This window comes from Anopheles gambiae, chromosome X (assembly GCF_943734735.2).
Source record: "Anopheles gambiae chromosome X, idAnoGambNW_F1_1, whole genome shotgun sequence".
NCBI lineage: Eukaryota > Metazoa > Arthropoda > Insecta > Diptera > Culicidae > Anopheles > Anopheles gambiae.
In genome coordinates, this window is record NC_064600.1 from 11,799,168 (window position 1) to 11,817,639 (window position 18,472).

Consider the following 18,472-nt stretch of genomic DNA (forward strand, 5'->3'; position numbering starts at 1 on the left):
ATCATGAACCCTACACATAGTGCTAATCAGCCGCAAAGTTCCAAAGAGTACCATGTGCCTGTTAAAAAGCTCCATAGTTCCGCAAAGTACCGTCTATCTTTTAATCAGCCACAAAGTACGACATCAGAACGATTTTTCGTTAAACAGCCCTAAATCAGCTATAAAGTACGAGCTGGCTATTTGGGTTGGGTCGTATCGCCGTTCTAGTTCTAGCGATGAATATCTTCAATGTGGAACCATATAAAAGTACAGAGGGAAGGAGAAAACTCTCAAAGCGAGACAATCGTTCCACTGATTGGGTATCCCACCAACAGATGGCGCCACCAATTTTTATGCTATTTTTAAGAAAGCATCAGTCGTTCACCGTCTGCTAAACGAAGTCTTTCTATACAGCAATTATCCGCAGTACGCGATACTCGATATACGCGAATTCGCAGTACGCGATTGCTCTAAATTTGACAGCTCCATGTGTTTTTTACAAATATTTTAATACTTTGAAATATTTTATGCTCTTTTTGAGTTTCCTTAATGTTCTTTTTGCATTTTGCATTAAATTTGTGCAAAAGATACCTGTTTTACAACAAAAAACTTTAATGCAAAACTCTGTGGCGATATTTTTCAACCCTCGAACTGGTAGTGTAAACTATTTTTCCATACAAATCCGCTATACGCGAAAACTCGAGATACGCTATTGCGCTCGGTCCCGTACGATAGCGTATATCGGATAATGACTGTATTCTGTTTAAGTAGCTTGAGTCGTTTAGAACTCGTTTAGTGGTCGTTTATTGGAGTTGTGGCACTTGAGAAAAAAATAATACAAGAGTTGTCAAAACTGCTCGAATGGTTAAATTAACAACTGATATTAGACACAATAGTATTTTAAGAAATAGCATTTCATTACTCTTAAAAAAAAACTGAGAAAATAGGCCGTGCGATAAGGATAATTCAGGGAACGTCTGTATAGAAAAAAGATAATAAAAGTGCAATACCGATCTGTCAGTCAGATGCCGCATGTGATAAAGCTGTGACCATTCCCTAATTGGGTCATTTGCTGACGTTTCCAACCCGATGACGTTTGACATTTGTTTACGTATATACAAAACTGGTTACGCTCGCACACACAACTTCACCCGGAGTAGAAACTTATACCGCTTCCACAGAACGGGAACATTCCTATTTTTCAGTTAGAAAGTATTTTTTTCATTACCGTCACAACTTTGTCGTCGGCGATTTACTGAACGCTTCAACCGACGGGCAAAGCACTACTTATTCGTAGTGAAATTACGGGCAGAAAAGTCGCTTCATGGAGAAATATCTCGCTGAGGCTTTATTGGTGAATGTAATCGTGTGCTAGTGTTTGCCACGGTGCGTGAAGGGTGTGAGAGAAGCGAAACTGGCACAGGGGGTGGACGGAGAAAGCGGCTGATCGTAAATGCTCTCTCACATAATATAGCCCATTGTTATCTGAGGCGGACCCGAAAAACCGTGGCGGTTCCCGGTGTGCATGCGACAGCAGCAGCAGAAATTTGGACACGTAGTCAAATTGCTCGCCAACCGGTACGATGCGCGTGACGAACATACGGGGCGGCCGGATTTTCCGGATCGCAGTTAGCCTGGCAATCGTGATCATGATCCTGTACATGATTGCGACCTGGTCCGGCGTGGACCACCACACGGTGAAGGACGCGTACAATGCCCGGCTGGCGGCGATGCGTGGACACGGCGGTGACGTCGGCAACGGCGAGCAGGACCGGAACCACCCGAAGGAGGTGCCGCAGCTGGTGGAGGGCCTGGGCAACTTCGAGCCGGCAGACAAACCGATGGTGGACGGTCCGGGCGAGGGCGGCAAGGCGTACGTGCTGCCTGAGGACCAGCAAAACCGGGCGACCGATGCGGAGATGGAGTACGGCATGAACATCGTGGTGTCGGATGCGATCTCGCTCGATCGCACGATCAAGGACACGCGGCTGGAGGAGTGCAAGCATTGGGACTACCCGTACCACCTGCCGCGCACCAGCGTCGTGATCGTGTTCCACAACGAGGGTTTCAGCGTGCTGATGCGCACGGTCCACTCGGTGCTGAACCGCTCGCCGAAGCACCTGCTGCACGAGATCATCCTCGTGGACGACTACTCGGACAAGGAGGACCTGAAGGGCAAGCTGGAGCGGTACATCGAGCGGTTCGACGGCATGGTGCGCCTGATACGGAACAGCGAGCGCGAGGGCCTGATCCGGACGCGGTCGCGCGGCGCCAAGGAAGCGACCGGCGAGGTGATCGTGTACCTGGACGCCCACTGTGAGGTCAACACGAACTGGCTGCCGCCGCTGCTGGCACCGATCCACCGGGACCGCACCGTCATGACCGTCCCGATCATCGACGGCATCGACCACAAGACGTTCGAGTACCGGCCGGTGTACGCGGACGGGCACCACTACCGTGGCATCTTCGAGTGGGGCATGCTGTACAAGGAGAACGAGGTGCCGCGGCGGGAGCAGAAGCGCCGCAAGCACGACAGCGAGCCGTACCGCAGCCCGACCCACGCCGGCGGCCTGTTCGCCATCAACCGGAAGTTTTTCCTCGAGCTGGGCGCGTACGATTCCGGCCTGCTCGTCTGGGGTGGCGAGAACTTCGAGCTGAGCTTCAAGATTTGGCAGTGCGGCGGCAGCATCGAGTGGGTGCCGTGCTCGCGCGTCGGCCACGTCTACCGCGGCTTCATGCCGTACAACTTCGGCAAGCTCGCGAACAAGAAGAAGGGCCCGCTGATTACGATCAACTACAAGCGCGTCATCGAGACGTGGTTCGACGGGCCGTACAAGGAGTACTTCTACACGCGCGAGCCGCTCGCCCGCTTCCTCGACATGGGCGACATCAGCGAGCAGCTAGCGCTGAAGGAGCGGCTGCAGTGCAAGAGCTTCCAGTGGTACATGGACAACGTGGCGTACGACGTGCTGGACAAGTACCCGATGCTGCCGGCGAACGTGAAGTGGGGCGAGCTGCAGAACGTCGGCAAGGAGAAGTGCGTGGACGCGCTCGGCCGGCAGCCGCCCGCCGTCATCGGGCTGCAGCAATGCCATGGCCAGGGCCACAACCAGCTTATTCGGCTGAACGGTGCGGGCCAGCTGGGCGTGGGGGAGCGCTGCATCGAGGCGTACAACTCCGAGATCAAGCTCGCCTTCTGCCGGCTCGGCACGGTCGACGGACCGTGGCAGTACGACGAGCAGTCCGGCACGCTGCTACACCGAACGCACAAAAAGTGTATGGGCTACCAGCCGCAAACCCGCCAGCTAGCGCTGATGCCGTGCGACATTAACAACGCGTACCAGTCGTGGAAGTTTAAAGAAATCCAACCGCACTGGTAAGGGCGTACCTCGGACACGGGGGCGGCCTCCCTTTTGCAATCGAACCGGCACGCGAGCGGTGCTCCTTTGCGGCAGCAAGGACGAAGGGGGAGACGCTGGTGATTAGTTGAGTATTCTAGTACGGTAGTATCATCGGGAGGCTGAAACTTATCAATCAAAGGCATCGATGAAACCGACCGTTTTCGTGAAGTCGCGTACACACATTATTTCGCTGAGGGAAGGGTTCGCTATTAAACAATAGAATGGACATGCTTGTTGTAAAAAAAAAAGAAGAAAGTATGGTTAACGAGCCAACCATAGCACACAACAATAAACGGTTGGGGCCGAGAGAAGACTGCTGAAAGCATTTTGTGGAACAATATAGGTTATCAATATCAACAACAGCAACAATCAACAATTTCAGTCCAACGGCATTTGCGCGAATGCGCTTCTAAGTTAATCGTATATGCGTTGTGAAAAGCAGTTTAGCGGAGTTGTAGAATTTCTGGAAGATTCACCGATGTTATGCAAAAAGAAAAAAACAAACAAACAAAAATTAAGGATTGAATAAACAATTAGTGATACTTGACTAGACAAAACTATATCTCGGGATGTTAGTTGAATACTATTCCAGGCAACCTTTGTAGCTAAACCAAATTTATTTTATTATTTTTTGTCTTTGAATATGGGAACTCGAAGGACTCGATTTGCTACATGTGGTTTAATCCGTTCCAATTAGTGTTGGGTTTCATGAATCTTTCGTTGAGATTCGTTCATATGAATTTTCAGTGATGAGTGATTCGAATCTCGAGTCGAATCTCCAGCAACTCATGAATCTCTAAAGATTCGCGAATCTCCAAGGATTCATGAATCTCTTAAGATTCATGGATCTATAAGATTCATAAATCCATTAAAATCCAAATGAATCCTTAGAGATATTCATGAATCTTTAGAGATGTATGATTTCCAAAATACAGAATTTGCCCAATCCCATCTAAAATTTGCCAGTTGTCGGTTGAAGCCTCGCATGGACCGTCTACCCGTAGCAAAACAAACTATCAAAAACAAAGCCTGTATAGGCTGGCATGACCACGTAGGTTGTTACGCTAAGAAGAAGAACAATAAAAAGCTCAAGCTTTTTGATTCTTTAGAGATTCATGAGTCTTTCGAGATTACTGAATCTGTTGAGTTTAATGAATTTTTCCATATTCATGAATCCTTGAAGATTCACGAATCTTTGAAATTCATGAATCATTCCAACCGAGATTCAGATTCATTGAATCACTCCAAAGATTGATTCAGATTCATGAATCTGAATCTGATTTACCCAATACTAGTTCCAATGACTCACTCGTTATGCGGGAGACTCTTTTTCATACAATTTGTATGAAAAGTGAAATAATTGGTTCCCGGTGATGAAAAGTGGCAATAGTAATGCATTGATCAATTCTTAGTATCGAAATTCTCGCCTTCAGCTGAAGCAAAAAGATCAAGAATGCAAGCAAGTCTCCAATATTGTCGAGACCCCAAAGAGAGCCTCCAATATTATCAAATAAGAAGGACGGAAATGGAGCAATTAAACTGAAGACATTACCTAACTTACTCCACCTATCGATAAGCGCTGCAAAACTCCCAGCTCCCCTATCTGTTCTGAAAAGAGTTATCTGGACGTGAAGTGAACGTGCCCATGGTTCACCTCGGATTTTTTCGATTTTTGTATGACTTCGTGAGCTTTGGAATTGTAGTGGGCGTTAATAGGGCCAATCATGTGAGTCAAACGTAAAAGTGTCAAACAAAACCACCCTATACTAACGGACACAAAATTTGTATTGTACAAACTTTTGAGTGATTTCTTATTTTTTTCGGATCGTAATAGAAAATCAGCAATTTTGACACTTTTCTCTAACACTCAAGTCGCAAATACATTGGCCCTAAAGTTTCGGTTTGTTTGGAATGGGTTTATTTGACACTATTCGGCCCCAAAATGTGTCACCTACCTTAGGTCGAAAATACACGAACCTGAATTTCGCGGGCGCGTAATTCCACCTTTCGCCCAACAACGCGTCATTCAAATTACGCTAATGGTTTCGGAACGCATTGCCTACTTAGCTCGAGGACCGACGCTACCTTATCTAATATTGATGTAATATTCTGATGATATTGAAATTAACTCTTCTAGTTGCCATGATTGTTAGCCTTCATGTATATTACCAAAAATACGTTCTTGAAGCCTTATGAGCTAAAAAACGCTTTGCCGTTCATCTTGTAAACATGATGTATTGTTTAATTTTTTTTTTATTAAATTATTTAATGTACACTTTTTGATGCCAACAGAACTGTATCAAAGCTATTCTCTTTCATGGAAAAGCACATGTATAATTCTTGACGATGATGGAATCAATTTATTAAAGATACAAAACCTCTTTCGGTCCTAGCCTCGGCGGGACGTATACTAAAGTTGAAAAGATACAGAGGCGGTTTTTATGACCCCTGCCAAAACAGAGTGTCTCTCGCAATGCGTAAGCTCTAGCAGTTTGGTTATCAATGCTTTTTATCATTGAAGCGCAAAAGATTAAATCAATGTCCCCTATATTCGACGAGCTAAATGGCCATTTAATCAGTGGTTGTCAAGAACGAAATAGGGTAGATTTATAACAGTTAATCGTATAATGTTTTCTAGAAATTATCAGATTTTGTTCTATAAAAGCCTTTTATGCAACGGCTATCATAAACCAATCATTTGACTGTGATATAAAAGAATCAATAACTTTCTATTCCCAGCAAGCAAAATTATTCAACACATTTTTTTGCTGATGCTTTTATGAACTGTTAGTTAAGATGCCGACCTCTGACATGAGCAATTTTTGCTTCAATTTTACAAGCCACAAGCTGTTACTACTTTCATAAGTATTCCAGATTTGAGAGCAGATGCACACGCGCCTTCAATAAACATGTATAATCAAAGAAATCTTTCTAAAAGTTTCCGATGGCAAAAGGAAAAGCCATCTTTGCAGCACAACCAATTACACCCGGCAGTCAACCATAACGTTAAAGCAGTTTATGTCGAAAAGTGGTTTGTAAGGTATACTATACAAAAAAGATTAGTTAGTTTTTTAGTACGCATTTATAATAATTTATCCTACAGTTGCAATGGTGTTTAAAACAATCACGGGTATAGATTTAACAGATAGAGTATCAGATTGATTTTGCGAATTAGGTAAAGGTAAATTAAAAGGCGTATTGCTGATTTATCTCTTTAAACAAATGTACCGTGGTATCATCATTCAATCGTTTGAAAAACTCTATAGCATTTAACTATTGCCTATTAGGTGTAGCTCTCGTACGGTCGTAAATCATCCCCGACCTATGGGTCAGGCCAGACATCAGACTCGATTTTCTCGTGCATTATCAGACTTAACTCAGTGAAGCCAATTTTCTTTATTGCACATATTTCCAGACTACATCGGATGGTGGTTTTATCCAGCCTGAGCTTTGTGATATACGGTTCAGTGTGGAACTTGCTTAGTAACTACTTGCATAATCCACTCACTTTTTACGTGGATACGGCACAGTAAGTAAGACAATATAAAGCATAAGTAATGCATCGCAAGCGAGTTTTTATATGACGAGTGAGTCACTGGGAGACATGTATCTCGTTAGACTAGGGTACACTATACTGTTGTTTGATTTCCCTTCCCTAGTCCTCCATGAAGTAAAAAAAAAATCAAATAAAATGAAATCATCAGATCTGCCAAAACTCGCCTTGTTAGTGAAAAGGACAAAAAACAGAGGATACGTTATTTTCTCCCCCTAATAGCTTGCATTGGAACACAACATTTCCAACTGTTACACTCTGCCAGGTGGTTAATGGTGAAACAGTGGTAAAAATGGCAGACGAGTAAGTTATCATGATTTCCTGCTAACATTGAACAAACTAACCCACGGGCAAACCTACATTGAACGAACGCTTCTCGAATTGTTCCAGATACTTTGGCGTAAATCGTGACCCAATTATTGACAGTCTCATCATTGATATCGCATTTTACGGGGGTACATGCTATTCCTGTGAAGAGTGTCACTCAAGTACATCGCACAACACGTCGGTGAACTGTGCTGCTTTACAAAATTTCACCGAAATAGTACGCCGTCATCGGGCCCCCTGCGAAGAGCTAGTCATCGACTGCCACTGGCAAAGGGTGTCGTTTGATTGCTGCCGATTGTTTCGTCCGCTCGATACAGAATTTGGGCGTTGTTTTAGTGTGAATACGGCAAACCACCATGATCTATCTGGGCCACCTTCTCGGCGACTCACGAGCAATCGTGAAACGGGTCCAGGTTGGATAGGATTTCGAGTACTGGAGGACGTTCAGCTCTATCTGCACGATGAATACAGCGTACCACATGCATATGTCGATCGCTCACTGCGGGAAACTGTGCTGTGGGGCATGCGTAAGGAGATCGTGGTACGTGTGATAGAGATGGAAAACAAAGAAACGGTGCACGATCTGCCGATTTGGCGTCGCAATTGTCGTTTCCCTTGGGAAACTGTCGATAAAGGTAGGTAGGCGTAGCCGATTTATTCAGCACGGGCAGTATACTTATTTTCGTATAAATTATGTATCATCGCAATGCCCATATCACAAACAATCAATGTTACAAATGGTATAATAGTTACAGTGTGAGTGTTAGTCAAAGTTTCAGGATAAGTATTAATGATGAGTGTTAGTAATAGCAGCACGTGCAATCTAAAATAAATAGGTTGGTCGTATCACAAAACAACCTTAGCACGTTTATGCCCTGCTAGAACCGCTCACTGTCGAGCTCCTTCGTTTGCTAATTTGATATCCCGGTATACTACGCCTCCACTGTCCTTGTAGACGGCTTGCATATAACATAGGCAGCTCACCGGAGCCTCCCTCTGAGCATGTACCTCTCTGTCTCGGGTAGCAGAGTTTGGTCAGATGTAGACAGCATCCAAGAGCGATAGATTATATGTGGTCGGACGACGCTACCATTAATTAAATAACGATAGGTTCTCCTTGCAGTCCGTGTTACTTATCCTGAGATTTGTATAAGAAGTAGTTAATTTTGCAAAGAGATTAAACAAGTTTTAATTTTATTGTTTATTTTTATTATTCTCCAATGAACTGCTAGATTATCAACTGTACCGCCACTACAGTTTCTCCACGTGTTCTATGGAGTGTTTCTGGAAAACACAACACCAGCTTTGTAACTGTACGCATCACTTAATGCCACAACTTCTAAATCCTCCAGGTGAGCCGTTCAAGAATGCTCTTTTAGAATATGCATGTCAGCATACACTGATTTTATTTTATATCTTCGAAAGGAATCGAAACACTTGAATCTCAAATGTGTTCCTTCGAAGGGCTCACCTGCCTCACCGAACATTCGGCGGAAATTGCTCAGGCTCGTAAACAATGTGACTGCCTATCATCCTGCGTTGAATCAGAGTACTTCGTGGTACACAAATCTGAAGAGTAAGAAATTTATCATACTTTGCAATAGATGTTATTCCTGTGCTATTGATCTCAACAATTTTGATGTCGATGTCATTTTGTTCAACGAGGACCGATCTCCATACACGCCCTCTCTTGCAATAGGAAAACCAATTTTGCTATAGATAATCAAACACATCACCTCCAGCCACCAAACTAAAACCACAAATATCCAAGCCTATTAGTAACTTACAGTCAAGACCGACTAGTGGTTCCGAGCGAGTTTAAAAACAGCATTTAAGAACGTGAAAATTTCATGATTGATAACAGCTTTAAGCTAGCTTTAAATATCCAGCAGCTATCTATCTCTTTTTCGTATTTAATTTATAGTTTCTTTGCGGAAAATGAAGAGGAGGAAGGCTTGGTTATAGTTCGACTTTTATCGTTACCTTACGAAAGATTCGTGCGCAACATTGTCAAGACGGAAATGGATCTGTTCAGTAAGTAATTAGTTCGGAAAATAATAGTTCTCGAACAAATGGTTCTGGGTTTGCAACTCATGATACTTGAATCTCAGGTAAATGATTTAATTACATATCTTGTGTTTTCCATAACCTCTCTTTCGGGCTACAGTTGCGTTCGGCGGTTTGATTGGACTATTCTACGGATGGTCGCTTCTGACAACTATAGATTTTCTTATAACGGTTTGTCACCTCGTCATCCGGTTCATCAGCTCCATCTTTAACTAATAGTTTGTGATAGTGAGATATGATAGGCAAGTCAAAATTGTAAGGAAATTGTGTAAGAAAGTTTTGATAGAGTTCTCATAAAGCTCATATCCAATGAAAAAACCCCTTGTAAATAGCAACTCTCAATATAATTTTATTTAGTTTGCAGCACTGCAATTCAGAGCACTTGACGCATTTGAATACTGTAGCTAGAGTTTTGAATACTGTAATAGAGGCTTGGGTGTAATGTTATTCATTCAATTCCAAGTCCATGTCGAATTAGTGGTGGCACTGTGCGGGATCGATTCCGTAGCAAAGATGAAGTATCGGGTTGGGTGCTCATAAGTCTTGGAAGTATGTTTGGGCCGGTATGACCGAATATATCCTTCCGTCTAGGTAAAATACATTTTTCATAAGGATTACGATGGTCGATCCGAAGATAATCACTGATTGTACATGATTGCGAGAGCGAATATTACTTTGTCTATGAAAATGTATGGATAATACACACGTGGATCCGACAACTGGACAATCTAGTATCTCTACTGATTAGAAAATCTTAATACCAGAAATGTAAACTTTTTAGGATTTGGATAAATATCCGTTTCGAAGGACCAATGATTCGATAGCTCGTTTTGCTTCAATGTCTTTATTGCTAATGAAATCAATTACTTTTACAATTCATCTTTTACTTATTCTACTTACGCTACTTACACATAACTCTCAAAATAGCCTGCAAACAGTTTTGTAAAGGCTCAACATTATTATTCTAAACAGAGAATACCAATAAACTAGTACTAAGAGTTTTTAAAAACATAAACAGTTGTTGAAATTTAAAAAATCCACCAATTTACGCTTTTCGTTAATATTGAATGGATCAGGTAACTTGTTAAGCCTTTCCTGTTTATTCTACTGGTTCACAATTAGCCTATCAAAAGTTAGCTGCTTACAACAAACAACAGTATATTTGGTTTCGTGTTTGCCGATCAAGTCAAAAAGGGCTATGTCGACTTTTTGTTCTTGTTTCATCGACGGGCGAAGTAGATGTGAGCAACATTTTTTTTAATTGATGGTTTTTGTTGACACTGAGGAAAAATCAATAGATTAGAGTGTTGTCAAACCAGTGTTAAAGGCAATTTATGATCATAGACAGCGGCTTAAATTCTTGGAATGGTTTAATTTACGCGTGTCTATCAATTTGAGCTGTTTGTCAGAAAATTTGTCCAATTTGACTAGCCGTTCGGGATATACGACACCATTTTGAAGTTCATCGACTCGATACTGCCGACGATTATTTATACCATAACGGAACTCTTCAAACGATACAAAAATGAACTAAATGAACACCCGAGAGATTTTGTATGAAATGTCGCAGGCTGATTGGCCTGAGAGTCTTAAGAAATGTTTTATAAAATCTAGAATAATTACTTTCTGGCAAAACCGATTATAGATATTTTTGGATTTTGTAAACTGCTTAACAGCTTGGACTTGTGTTCATGTGTTTGTTTCTAATTCACAAGTGACTCAAAAAAGAATCATTGTATGAACATCAAACTATCTTACTTGTTAATAAGTGACATAATCCGAGAGTGAAAGAGCTGCATACGGATTGCAAGCCGTACTTTGTCGACTATTTCTATAACCGGTTACAATAATTTTGGAAAACCTGCCAACAACACTTGCAACATTTTTAAAGATTGCAAAACTCTACACAGCTATCGTTGTTTATATATTTTTATCGTATACACTTTTTCTCAAGATCTTTCTGCTGATCTGAAGTTGCATCAAACCAGTAAGCCTATCTTGAAGAGCCATCACTCTATCACTGCTCTTCAAATGTCTGTTAGCACTAGCACCCTTATCCAGAGATGACGGTAAATTTAGTCGTCAGCATCCATGCTGCTGATGTCGCTTTGCTGTTTGTATCAGCGATAACATATGTAGTCTTTGATCGTTTCAGCTATGCGTCGAAGAATACTTCAGGCTTTAGATCACCGCCCAGCTAGAACCTTGTGCATAACGGTACAATCGGTTCGAGTATCGAACTTCCTTTTTGCATTTTCCAATCCCCTGTAACGTGGTTGGGAAAAAAATCTTCATTCGCCAGCAGTTCTTCATGCTCTGACGGGTCTAAATGCGGACATGCTAATTGCGGACGCCGCAATCATTCTTCTCGGTCGGTTGTTGTTGTTGGCATGGTTGAGAGAGGGCTTGGCCTCACTCAGGAATTCTTTCGCGTATCTTCCTTTGGTTAGTTCTGGTGTCAAAGGCACATTCCATCAAATACCAGCGACCTTTGAGGGGTATCGAGGCGATGTTTTTGTCGGCCCTAATGCCACATTCATATATAATCAACCAGTCCAGGTTGAGCCGTGGGGTGGGCTGGCTCCGTAGGATGTCTGCCACGGAGGTTTTCTGGCAGATCTTACAGTCAGCATATTCTACAAAATCAAGCTTAGAGTTAATTCGTATGCTTTTCAGTAAGGATCTCAAAAATGTCTGATCAAACTACAAATTAACAATTTACCGAAAAATATCATAACACAGTTAACTGATCCCAATGAATTATGAACAATCAAATCAAACTATAAAATCAATGACTGGCGAACTTATTTTGTCTCCCGCTAACAACTACCGTTCAACAGGCGTTTCCTAAAAGCAGCTTTTAGTCACTGTAGTTGAAAGGGTAGATTGTATTTGGATGAACTAATATTTTAACTCATTCTCAAACATGCTTATTTCGGGACGGTTCAAATATCATAATTTTGGACATAAATCTTAGTTTATTCATTAGCAAAGAAACCGCTCAATTCCGCTGATCATTTCGATCCAAGTTCCTTGATATAGATGGAATGAGACTTATTTAAAAAATATCATATTTCATAAATTAGTATTCCACTGCAAATATCCAAGGTGTATCAGTGTCTTTATATACCTACAATTTATCGTTTTTTTTATTAACAATTTCAAACTTAAGACCTTTGAAAGCATATAATACAATTTAAAATGTGCTTTAATTATTTTGTTCGTGTTTTTACGGTTGGTTTGTCATGTAAGAACGTAATAGATAGTTTAGAATGAATATTAGCACAACAATTCAATGTTTGACAAAGATAAATGGAACAAATATTTACCTTGAATGCTTGTCGGAATTTGTTGCTCATAATGTTATACAGTAGAGGGTTTATACACGTTGATAGATAATATAGGATACCGGATATGTAGGTTGTGATGATGAACAGCTTCAGTATTAAGGGGTCGGAGGGCTGATGATTCGTATTAACTCCGTAAATATAAACGAGCCGCTGTGCGTGGAACGGGGCCCAGCAAATAAAAAAAGCCACAACCACAGCCACTAGAAACGAAACGAGACATAAAATAATTTAAAAAAAATCCAGTAATATAAGAAGTAACATTTGTTCGCTGGTAACATGATGAGATTTTTGTAATTATTTAACAATCCGTGAACACAATTTGAATTAGGGATAAATAATAATGCTGTCGAAGTTATTCAGTGTTACGTTCGCATTTTCAAAGGTTCCAAAAATGTTGTCATACTGCAATAGCCAATCTTTTCAAGCAACTCGTCAGATTCGGACAAGCTACCACAAGCATTTTTTTCTAATGTTTTTAAAGCGGACTGTTTTAAAAACGAAAAAATAACTGCATTGAACCATTTAAATTATTTAACAAATTCTTCTTTCTCTTTACGTTTTTTTTTAATATTCCAAATATTTGCTCCAACTCTGCCTTGCGACATGTGGCCAAGAGTAGGTAGCATTTTTATTTTCAAATTCATTTTGCCATTTATAGTTGATAGCATGTGATATGTTGTAGTGGATTTGTCTCAGAATATACCATATATTGAACCTTACCGAGCATTTTCAGGACACGGCGACTGCCTTGACTATTGGCAAACGATTGGCGTGGGCTGGGCTGGGTTCGTCGCTGCAATGTGCCATCGCGCTGCATCAGCGTGGAGGTGCGCAGCTTCAACCCAATCAACGCATACAGTATGGTGATCATCGTCATCGGAGCAAAGAAGAACAAGAATGTAGAGAGTTCAAAAGAGTGCTGAATTATGATGCGTTTCACCACACATTGGTCGATTCCACCTTGGTTGGTGACGCCAAACTGTAACGCTTGCGGTATAGCCGAAACGATCGCAATGAGCCAAATCACACAGATGAAACGCACCGCCCGGCTGAGCTTCGACATGGTGTGTGAAAGAAATGGGTGACAGATAGCAAAGTAGCGCTCGATTGTAAACGCGGTGATTGTTAGCACGGTGGCATTAGCAGACATTTCTGCGGCGATGCCACGCAACACACAGAACGTTTCGCCAAACACGTACGGGTACTTGCTCCAGATGAAGTATATTTCCTGCGGCACTCCTGACACCAGCAGCAGAAAGTCCGATACGGCTAAACTGAACAAATAATAGTTGGTGGCGGTGTGCATCGAGCGATTGCGCGCGATCACGATGCATGTGCTAATGTTGCCGACTACACCGGTGATGAAAATCAGTAGGTAGATGATGGTGATCGGTATTACCACGTATAGTGGATCCCGCTTCGGCCCATACATTTCGGTCAAACTTTCAACTCCATCGGAAAGTATGCTCTCGTTGTCTGTTGTCAAAATTTCAAGCAACTCGTATGGCATGTTCTTTAACGAAGTGCTCATACTTCCTGCGAAACCCAATTCTTGTGATTGGAGCAGCTCATAGAAAGCATTCAAATGGTCTCTCGAACTTACGATGAAGCCAGTTTATGCTGAAAACTGCTCTGCTGCACGTTTTGTTCGCTAGCCGCTGCTTTTGGTCAGTTTGGCCACATGGTGGAACGTAGCTGTGTTCTATAATTTGTTTACAATAGCTCAATGTTCAGCTGGTTGAGAGGTCAGCGGAACACGTCTCATCCGTTTCCAGTGGTTGTCTTGAAATGTGTTTGATTTCTGTTCGTTGTAAGTTCCGGCTCGTCATTAATTAATATACTTTAGATGGATGTAGATCTTTGTTTGTACTTCAACACTCTCTTGGATACTAAAAAACCTGTGGAAAATATCAAAAAGCATTTTTTATTATCATCATTACATTTCTTGCATAATTATTTTCTTTCAAAGTACTTAAAATTTAAGATTTGAAAAGGTTAAAAATATTTTAAGTTAAATTATTACAATAAAATGTCAACTAGCCGTCTTCGCATGCTATAAAGATTCATTTTTCGCCTCACTAGACATATGAAGTTTGACAGGTTCAAAACGATGTTTGATACCTTAAGGTTGATTGTAGAAGTACCGTTTTTGTTCCGTTCCAAAAAGGTCGTTTTTCGATTTGGTTTTTCATGTCAATACAATTTAGTTATAAGCTGTAATTTTAGGTATTTGGCTACCACCAAAGAAAAAGTAATTGAAAAGCAATATTAAGATATCCAGCTCCCAAAAAACAATCTTAAGCGTTTTTAAATTCATTATGAATCCGTCAAAATACCTATGATGCAGTTAAAACTACGTTTGACAACTTGTACGGTTTTTTTTTGGTTTCTGGAGGTGACGGCTCTTTCCTTTCTTACAATCGTTTCAACCCAGCATGCTGGGTTTATACATTTTGGCTCGTACACATGAACATTTGCGTATCTTTGTTTCGCATTTTTTCACTTCATGACGCCAAGTTTGCCGATCACTGGCAAGGACGATCAAGAACGAGATTCCAACGATCAAGAACAACAAGTCCACTTTGGAAGTAAAATACTGCGGGAAGCACCGTATGTGTACAATATACCGTCGCAAATGGAGATCACACGTTGCAGGTGAAATGAGTGGACCTAGACGGAGTAGGGAGATCTCATAAGATCACACGAGAGTCAGGAGTGCTCAACTCAATAATTCACTATGACTTTAGTGGAGTGTGAAACTTTAAAAAATCCGTAGAAATAAAAAAAAACTAAAATACGGTTTGCTAAGAGCATCCAACCTCAAAGCCTTCAATCGCCCGTGCAGCACCTGTTTCTAACGAACGTAGTCCTTGGGGCGCATGTGGCTACTTAGTATGCGTATTGCTAGAACTGACCCTGAATGTAAATTGAAATTATTGTAGCGATAAAAAACCCCTTTGACTCATCTCGTATGTGCTAGCTAAGTATGTAAGAGAAGAAATTGTATGATACTATTTTCATGTGAGAAGAGACAATGATAAATGCAAAGAAAAACCACGATAAGATTTAACAATATCAATACAAAAACCTTTTGCTTATCTCAGTAAATCGTTTGTTAATCATCGAAGGGGTTAAGGAACAACTATACCCTACTGGGAATCAGAATGAACCGTTCAGTTAAGAAACCATATCATTATTTATTAACAGAAGGGCGATCCAATACGGTTGTATTTCTTTGAGTTTAAAATTTAGTTTACTTTAAATTTCTTATTTTAATAACTTACCTGTATCTTCTCATAACAGCTTCTTGATGTGCAGCTACCATTCTTTCAGAATTTCCAGGCACTTGAAATCGTCAAAGATCAATCAACCACTCATCACTTCGATCGACGTTTACTCCGCAAATACCTGTTTTGATAAATGTTGACTGCTGATTATGTTGGTTATTTACAATTGCAATATTTGATTGTGTGGTTAGATTGGTGGCAACTGCTTTTCAGCATTCCTTTCTGAGTCGTAGATTTTAAATAACCAGTTTAAGAGCAATGACACACATGGCAATGAAACTAAAAACGCATGAGTATCATTAGGTGTCTAACAGCAGACGCACCGGCCACTGTAATGGTTTGACGTACTACAATTCCCAGCTGGAAATTGATCTGGAGATACGTCCTCCAGTAGAAAGGGATCACTATTTAGGTACATCCTTCTGGCAATTCTAATAAGGTCTATATTAGGCAGGCACGGCAATGTAGGCTACAAATTACAAAGTCACTTTCTACACAGATTTCAACTCATAGCGAAGCTTATATGTACTCGCTATGAATACGATGTCCTTTAAGTGATATCTCAAACGTGGGGTTCAAATAAAGGATCACAATTAGGAAACCATTCTTACACCAGTTTCAAAACTTATATTCATTAATTTCACACGGCAGCCCGCATTACAACTATCAATGAAAGACTGCAAAACTCTCGATTAAATTCACGATTGCTGCACGTTCAACGTAAACAACTATTTTCAACATTCCGCTCCTCGCAAGTGCAAGCTCAATTAGTACGACCCATCGGGCACTATACTTGTTGCAAACGCGGTAACACGTGGCGTACTGAACACAAGGGCAAGCTGGATGGACTAGCGCTGTACGAAGATAACTCTCGTTTTTACTCTCACTTTTGTGTAATCTCACGCTCATACACTTGCAAGTGTAGTTTGCAGGGTTTACAGGTAGATTTCAAAACACTTGAGCACCATCAAATAAAACGTATTGATTCAGTATTCCTTTTGTTTTGCTTCTAGAACCGAAAGAAATGAAAAATGGTTCACTTTATTTTGTCCAAAAATAATTCTTACTAACTTACCCACTTACTTAGCAGCCACTACAACCGTTTCGAGATCGTGAACTACTGCAAAAATGAAAATGATCGGCCTTAATGTAGTGCGGCTCCACGCCTTATTGTTACCTCAGCTTGAACCCACCACGTCCTTGTTTGCTTGTGGAGTTTGGTCAGCTCGTCGTTATAACAGTTCCTCCATTGCCAGTACAATATAAAAAATAATATTCACGTACAACTGTGAAGTATATAGGTTTTTTTTAATGATTGAAAAACACTAAGCACTATAGCTGTAGATTAATTGATATTTTTTATCTCTGTCTTCAATTTTATTTACAGCTTATATATAACTCTATCATTCAACCCCTCTCCTCTCTTACTCTGTAGTCATAACGAAACGGTAAATTTTCCTTCATTTTCTTAACATTGGGCATACGGAGGAACCCAACCTCTGGAGAGGATGCAAGGTATGGAAAAATTGAGAATGGGAGATAAGTAATTTTTAGTCATGAATGTACTCTTAACGATTCGGTCTCCATTTTGCAACAAAACTGCTTATTGGAAATAAAGCAGATATTTCAAATAATATAAAACATCAAAATCACTTTTATACACACATATTTTTGCACAATTGTGAATAAGTAAATTTAAAAAAATAAACCCAATGTATGAACTCATTGAAAACAAGTTTAAATGTATGAGAACTATGAGAGGTACAAGTAGAGCTATGAAATTTCTAAGTGTAACATTTTTGGCAGTATATTTCTTTTAAATAGAAACATGACTTAACTCTAAGCAGTGATCTAACTTTGTGAAAGTGCAAATGGAGATATATTCTTCCTATTTATTCAGAACGCACGGGCTGCCAGTATTACCTAAGTTATAAGTTATGTATTTATGTATAATCAGCTAAAAAGCTAATATCCATGCAACATGTCTGGAATATCCCCGTATACCGCCAGTCTTGTCGCCAGTGCTTCGACTATCTTGTTTTTCCGTATTCCGTGCAGTGAAGATTCCTTCCTGTGTACATGCTCGCACAGTGCTAGAGACTGTTGTTTCTGCAATGGTGTTATAGCGCACAATTTTGTGCTGCAGCGAACTGCGTGTGCGACGAAGAGAAAACGTTCAGAGATCTCTCTGTTTTTATCGCTTTTAATGATCCATTATCTTTTTTCAATAATGATCGATGCTTTTTTCATCCATTTTACGTTGTTTCTTTTTTTATTTAAAGCGCTAACGTATAGTTTTAGGCCCAGCGTAAAATGCGCGTTATGAAATCCAGTGTGTGTAAGGTTTTAGGAAGTGTTTGTGTAAAAAAAATAGTTTAGAGTCATAGCAAGGCACAAATAGCCAAGTCCATGAGTGGCCTAGACCAACTACGGCTGTTGCGCCAAACTAGAAGTGGCGCTCACAAACAGAGCGCCGAGCAGCACCGGCTCAGTGCTCGGACTCACTCA

The 18,472-nt window shown here is 41.0% G+C and overlaps 3 protein-coding genes across 3 annotated transcripts; 2 read left to right on the top strand and 1 right to left on the bottom strand.

The window, feature by feature from the left end:
- The first annotated feature begins 1,064 nt into the window (after nucleotides 1–1,064).
- LOC1272432 (N-acetylgalactosaminyltransferase 7) lies at nucleotides 1,065–3,937 on the top strand. The gene has a single exon (XM_311182.6). It carries the CDS (start codon nucleotides 1,563–1,565, stop codon nucleotides 3,357–3,359), a length of 1,797 nt encoding a protein of 598 aa, XP_311182.4. The 5' UTR covers nucleotides 1,065–1,562; the 3' UTR covers nucleotides 3,360–3,937.
- Nucleotides 3,938–4,079: 142 nt separating this feature from the next.
- Nucleotides 4,080–10,062, top strand: LOC1272421 (sodium channel protein Nach). Its single transcript, XM_061642262.1, has 6 exons — nucleotides 4,080–7,236; nucleotides 7,324–7,895; nucleotides 8,493–8,612; nucleotides 8,686–8,836; nucleotides 9,185–9,294; nucleotides 9,428–10,062. Exons 1-6 carry the CDS (start codon nucleotides 7,226–7,228, stop codon nucleotides 9,541–9,543), a joined length of 1,080 nt encoding a protein of 359 aa, XP_061498246.1. The 5' UTR covers nucleotides 4,080–7,225; the 3' UTR covers nucleotides 9,544–10,062.
- A 93-nt stretch (nucleotides 10,063–10,155) lies between these two features.
- Nucleotides 10,156–16,841, bottom strand: LOC1272418 (pyrokinin-1 receptor). The gene is made up of 5 exons (XM_061642161.1): nucleotides 16,576–16,841; nucleotides 15,962–16,085; nucleotides 13,398–14,575; nucleotides 12,657–12,877; nucleotides 10,156–11,963 (listed from the first exon to the last, which is right to left on the bottom strand). Exons 3-5 carry the CDS (start codon nucleotides 14,206–14,208, stop codon nucleotides 11,874–11,876), a joined length of 1,122 nt encoding a protein of 373 aa, XP_061498145.1. The 5' UTR covers nucleotides 14,209–14,575; nucleotides 15,962–16,085; nucleotides 16,576–16,841; the 3' UTR covers nucleotides 10,156–11,873.
- Nucleotides 16,842–18,472: the final 1,631 nt, after the last annotated feature.

Excerpts from the sequence above, each read along its gene's own strand:
- LOC1272432 (XM_311182.6), top strand. The coding sequence starts at position 1,563 with ATGCGCGTGACGAACATACGGGGCGGCCGGATTTTCCGGATCGCAGTT.
- LOC1272421 (XM_061642262.1), top strand. Across the intron at positions 8,837-9,184 it reads GTGGTACACAAATCTGAAGA|TTTCTTTGCGGAAAATGAAG; the intron begins GTAAGAAATTTA and ends TTTAATTTATAG. Across the intron at positions 9,295-9,427 it reads GACGGAAATGGATCTGTTCA|TTGCGTTCGGCGGTTTGATT; the intron begins GTAAGTAATTAG and ends TTCGGGCTACAG.
- LOC1272418 (XM_061642161.1), bottom strand. The coding sequence starts at position 14,208 with ATGAGCACTTCGTTAAAGAACATGCCATACGAGTTGCTTGAAATTTTG. Across the intron at positions 12,878-13,397 it reads CCGTGTCCTGAAAATGCTCG|TGGCTGTGGTTGTGGCTTTT; the intron begins GTAAGGTTCAAT and ends TTTCGTTTCTAG. Across the intron at positions 11,964-12,656 it reads AATTCCGACAAGCATTCAAG|AATATGCTGACTGTAAGATC; the intron begins GTAAATATTTGT and ends TTGATTTTGTAG.